Source organism: Arvicanthis niloticus, chromosome X, assembly GCF_011762505.2.
Source record: "Arvicanthis niloticus isolate mArvNil1 chromosome X, mArvNil1.pat.X, whole genome shotgun sequence".
Taxonomy (NCBI): Eukaryota; Metazoa; Chordata; class Mammalia; order Rodentia; family Muridae; genus Arvicanthis; species Arvicanthis niloticus.
In genome coordinates this window covers 67,708,603-67,714,803 of record NC_047679.1, presented here as the reverse complement: position 1 = coordinate 67,714,803, position 6,201 = coordinate 67,708,603, and the positions used below count along the sequence as shown (strand labels likewise).

The 6,201-nt window shown below is 32.1% G+C and overlaps 1 protein-coding gene across 1 annotated transcript; it reads right to left on the bottom strand.

The window, feature by feature from the left end:
- Positions 1–4,461: 4,461 nt before the first annotated feature.
- Positions 4,462–5,427, bottom strand: Cpxcr1 (CPX chromosome region candidate 1). The gene has a single exon (XM_034486404.2). It carries the CDS (start codon positions 5,425–5,427, stop codon positions 4,462–4,464), a length of 966 nt encoding a protein of 321 aa, XP_034342295.1.
- Between the last annotated feature and the right edge of the window lie 774 nt (positions 5,428–6,201).

The window sequence follows — 6,201 nt, the reverse complement described above, 5'->3', positions numbered from 1 at the left end:
ACCTCTATGGATTATATTGAAAATAAGCATTTTCTATTATCCCACAAATATTATGGATATAATTATCTTTTCAAGAGAAATGCTATTTTTACACTTGTACATTATATATTTTATTTTGCATTTTTGAACATTATATATTCTGTTATTTATATGATATCTTAAAGTTGTATGATTACTAAAATAAAATAAAAAAGTAAAAGCAAAACATCATGAATAATGAATGATTTTCTGAAAAGCTACATAGAGAAATAACTAATTAATAGTGGAAAATATTATACAAGGATACTAGAAGATTTGAGGTATCATGTATCAGTCTATGACCATTGATTTTTTTTCTCTTTTCTGCTATTAAAATGTAGGTTAAGTACCCTCAGTTAAACAATATAATTTTGTTCCCCTAATCCTTGCACTGTGATGTTTGGTTGTCTTATATTGACTCAAATTTCTGTGTGTGTATATGTGTGTGTGTGTGTGTGTGTGTGTGTGAACATTTGTTTGCATGCGTGTATTCACAGAGCACAGTGTCAACATTGTTCCACTTTTTCTTCACATCTTTTTATTTTTATCAAATGAGAATTCTCCCATACCTTTTCATTTTTTTTCTGAAGCTCATCAATTTGACTAATTTAGATGGGACAAGTTTTTCAGATCCTCCTGTGGCTGCACACTATTCAAGCTTTATAATAAAAATTATGTAAACAAGTATTAAATTTTTACTTTCAGTGAACTAGTTTATTATTTTATAGTTTTATTTTTGCTAATTATAATCTAGAAATTGAAACGGGTATTATTTAAAAATGCTGTGGCATGGGCCAGCTATCTAACCAGCAGGGCAGCTCTGTTTATCTCCTGCTGCCATGTTCTGTACTAGAAGCAGCCAGATGCCACATGTGCCACAACTAGACTGACCAGATGCCAAGTAGCAGATAGCTCTGCCAACTCTGCCAATCCACAATACTGCATCCACAAAGCTTGGCTGAAGCGAAAACAATATCCGCCATACTCAAGGTACCTGGTAGAATGAAGACTCTTAATGCTTAAAGATTATCCAATGGATTTATATACTTGGAAATGCTCAAATAACAATATGCCCACATAATTAGAATTGCTACCCAGTATCTAACCTTTTGATGGAAGTTGCTACCCAGGACTGCTTTTGTCAACCATCCTTCATCCTCCATGGTTGATCACCTCTTTCTCTCTCCTCCCCTTTCTCTTTTTCTCTCCTCCCAACTCCTCACTCTGTCTACCTTTCATACTGCCCAACCACCAAGCTTTATTGCAAATGTAGCGGGGGAGGAGGGGGGAAATATTCCACTACAAGAATTGATCTCTACCTTGGGCTCTATATTTCTTATATCACCTCATATTTTAAAAAACATGAAAGGAATTCAATCTTTTTTTCTACGTGTTTACCAAGTTTGCCAGTTATATAACTTTTTTTGAAATTGGCAAGTTTTCCTACTTTTTCTTTAATCAAATGATTTGTGGAGAATTCCAGTTAGAAATACCCAATAAAGTCACTGTACCAAAGTTGTAAAAAACTGCTAGAGGTAGGTTTTTGTTTGCTATTTAGTCTTTTTTGTCCTTTTGACATTATTTGTATTTCATGACTGCCATTACATTATATATGTGAGTGAGTGTTTATACATGTATCTAATACATGTATGTACAAGAAAAAAATTAAGATCTGGTCAAACTACATTTTCACATTCAAGTATAAAAAATATTTTCAAGGCAGCAAAAGTATACAGATATAAAACCTAGTATAAATAAAGACTTCTACAAAAGTATGTACTGTTTCAATGTACAAAATTTATTAGTTAATTAAAATTTTTTGTAGTTAAGAACATTACTATAGGCTTTAGGCAGGAATAGTCTAGAACAAGGAAGTAATTTCAGGCAGAAATCTAAATCTTAGGCTACAGAAAGGAAGTAGGCTTCAGACATGCAAATGACTTTGGGCTCTTACAGGGAAGTAGGCTCAGATATTTTGGTCATCCTGATAAGCCCTTAGAAACAGTGATCACAGGAGTGTTCATGGAATTTTGTTTATTGTCTTGCTTGTATTTTGACTATTTTTGTTTATTGTCTTGCTTGTTCCTTGACTATTTGCATCTATCATATTGCTAGACCCTCAACCTAGAATTGACCTTATTCTATAGTAATGTTCTTTTTTATTGGCTATTTTATTTATTTACATTTCAGATGCTATCCTCTTTCCCCATTTCCCCTCCCTAGAAAACCCCCATCCCATCCCTCCTCCTTCTTTTTGCTTTTATACCATTTTAATTACATGCAAGTATTAAGGTCAATATAATATTTTTTTTAATTATTCCTAATTGAATCAATTTGTGTCTGATATGTGTATTTTAATGAAAATGGCAATAAGCAATTCACATGCATCAGTATAAATGAAGTAATTGATACTGTAAAAAATGTCTCTAATGTTTGGTTTTAGAATAGTTTTTCTATCTGCTTAGAAAAGGAAAGTAGCCAAACTCTGGATTTACATATTAGGAACTGAGTATTGTGTCTATTCAGTAACTTCACCTTCAACTCTATTCCATGTTTAAGTATGATATCTCTCGATATATTAAAATAGCATTCTCTATAGTATTCTATAGTAATGTTCTTTTTATTGGCTATTTTATTTATTTACATTTCAGATGCTATCCTCTTTCCCCATTTCCCCTCCCTAGAAAACCCCCATCCCATCCCTCCTCCTTCTTTTTGCTTTTATACCATTTTAATTACATGCAAGTATTAAAACTTTTGAGATAAAGACTTGAAACTCAAATAAAATTTGATAACATTAAAAACAAAAAGTTTCCAACTTCAGTATTCTCTAAGCTTATTTTTTTCTGTAAATATGTTATTCTGTACTTAGTATATTTGTTGTTTGGGTTCATATTTAATGTAATCTATTTATATAGATGACAGTTACTATACATAACTGAACATTATTTTGTACTCATATTTTAAATATTCCATAAAAAACTTTGTAAATTATTAATCAAATTATAAAGTAGTAAAACATATGTTAGACTATAAATATAAAATATAATAGCTTGTTGTACATTTATGAATTGTATATTTTATTTTTGCATGAATATCTTATATTACCTTGTAGACTGTATATTACATGTATTATGTATTTAGAAATAAATATAGTATAATTTAATCCTTGTCAGTTTAGAAAAAAGGAAGAAGAGACACAGATATTGAGCTACAAAACACAAGAGTGGAGTCCCTTAAACAAATGGAACATTACAAGTAAAATTTTCCATGGTAATTTTAGACAAAGTTGAAAGAGTCATTTAAGACCAAAAACAGCTTACAGTTTTATGTGTTACCAATTTAGTACTTAGTATTTTTCACTTATATCACATTTTATTTCAATTAATGGAACATATATTACGTTTCCTCTTTTTATTCGAGTGTCACAGTAAGACTAAATCATTTGTGTTCAAACTCCATCTTAGAGAACCTGATGTAAGATTGAACTCATGTTAAGTAACAAACTGATACCTAGAAACAGTTTCCAGCTTGCTCCCCAACAAACTGGGACATAGCATCAGTTTCCAGGTTACTCCCCAACAAATCTGCACTTCCAGGTTACAAGACTGACCCTGGGACTTTTCTTCTTAACAACCACCAATCAGTAGAAAAGCAGTAGCTAAGTTTATGGTTTGGCTCCCATCACCAGTCAATTATGTTAAAGAACAAATAAAATTTTGGAATGCATCCCCACAATCGGGTATGAGTCAGGCTACATACCAATTTCTTGTATCTATAAATACAAGCTTAAAATCAGTCTGTGGGTTGCACCCTCCAGTTCTGCTGTGTCGTAGACAGCAGTGTGAGCTCAAGCTTGAGCTTGTAAATAAAGACCTTAGTGTGATTGCATTGGTGTTGGCTCCTTGGTGGACTTTTGGTTCTTACAAACCGGTATAACATCACTAAAGTGTAGATATGGTATATTTGCAATACTGTGTTTCTCATGACATATTCATATATAGCTACAAAATTACAGTAACATTTGCAATGCATTTACTATGATTTTATTGAATTTTGGAGGAAATTTCAGGCTTTTTGTTGAGCAGAATGTCTAGAAACCCCTATTGTGCCTTTGTCTAGCTCTCTGTTTTCTTTACCAAGATATGTTTTAGTTGATGTCGAGAAACAATACTCAGCAGAAATTGATGTTGAGGGAGTTGCAAACATCATCTTAGTTCAGTTGATGACACAATATAGATTAATAACTTGATATTTCAATGATATATATGAAGGTTAAATCTCTTCCCTGAAATGTTTCTTATTGAAGTACATATGTAATTTACATTCAGTTTAGCAGTGTAATGTAATCTTGCTAAATTTATTGATTATGATGTATTATTTCAGATGAGTTATTGCCTTTGCATAGTTTTAGAAACTAAAATTAAAAACCTTTACACTGCTTTAATTTCTAGAAAAGCTGCAGGAATGATGTTTAAAATCCTTAAAGTTGTTGAAACCACAACCACAGATGGGACACAGATATTTCCAGTTGTTGTTGTAGGCTATGATTACTAGCCTCAGCTTATGATGAATTCTCCAATTATTTTTAAAATCTTTTCCATGGATAGTTTTCTGAGTTTGGAACTGAGACATGTAGAACCTTGGCCTCACAGAAAGATGCTTTCCATTCTTGTTTTGATATAACTTAGTAGTTTTTCTTTGAGTCAGTCTTTCAAAAAGAGGATGGTAGTAGTACACTCTCAGAGGCCTTCCAAACACTATGTTCCTTTGGAGATTGATAACATTTTGGTAATAACTAACTGCTACATATTTTTGTTTTACCCATGCATTATGTTGGTGACATTCTGGCTGAGAGAAATTTCTGCTGCACAACAGGTGTATAATCATCCTACTTATCTCATCAGTATTAAAGAATGGGATTTGCCATGCAAGGGAACGGGGATGCAGCATCTTGTCATGTATAGGGACATGGGAGTAATCACTTATTGTCATCTCCATTGTCCCTAGATGGAACAAGATTTTATCAAATATGGTCTTCTTTTCATGAAGTTGTGGTTGTGGAATACTCAGATAGATAATTCTACAAAATATTAACCTAGGAATGGTCAGCTTTCTAGGAATAGATATCTGAAGTGGAAGAGAATCTTCTATTAATTCTTCATCTGGGGGATCATTTTGAGTCTTCTCTGCTTCAGATTGGCTGTTTTCTACTGGCTGGTGATCTGTATCCTCCTGGGAACTTGATGAGCTTGCTTCCATGCCTGATATATTGGTTTCCTCCTGAGAAATGATGTTGGTATCAGGAAGTGGATGTTCTTTCTCATTCTCACAGACATTTGGTGGTTCATTTTCAGCATTTTTGAGAGAGTTTTCTGCTGGATCACTTCCTTGGTTAGTAGAACTCATTCTCAATGCTATGGGGAGTGGGGAGATAAAGATCTATTAAATTGAAGAATGTTTCACTTCCAAATAAGCCAGTAGTTTAGTCTTTCAGAAAGCATATAGATATGTTATTTCTGTGCTTCTCTATAACTCTAAACATTCTGTCACTCATAAATCTAAAAAATAAAATAAGCAAAATATTGATTCATAAGAACAAGATAATCTCTTATGAAGTATGTCTTCTCATTGTTTAATTATAAAATTTATATAAACCTTAAATAGTGTATCACTTCCTTGAATATTAAATGAATATACTCTATTTATGAATGTTTATGTAATTATTTTGGATGTCAAATCTAATAGAATTTTCATCAAATAAAGTATATTTTTTGGGAGGTAATGGGTCTAAGTCTCTATTGAATTTTGTCTCTGAACTAAGACCAATCTAAAAGAACATTTCATGAAGATATATGTTTCGAAGAATATTAAGCATCTTTTATGATAGAATATCTGTGATCAAACTTCAGCTATTTTTTTTCCTGTGGAATATTCTATCTTTCCTTTCTTCCTTCATTCTTCCCCCTTCCTTCCTTTCTTCTTTCTTTCCTTCCTTCCTTTTTTTCCTTCCTTCTCTCCTTTGATTTTAGTTTGTTTTTTTAAATTATATGCATACAAAAAAAGGACAACTTGGGATTGTGAACAATAAAAAATGAAAAGAAAAAAGCAGTGAAAGAACGAGAATTAAAAGAAGTTAAATGCAGATTCTTAGTTATTTTATTAGAACAACTTCCAAATTTA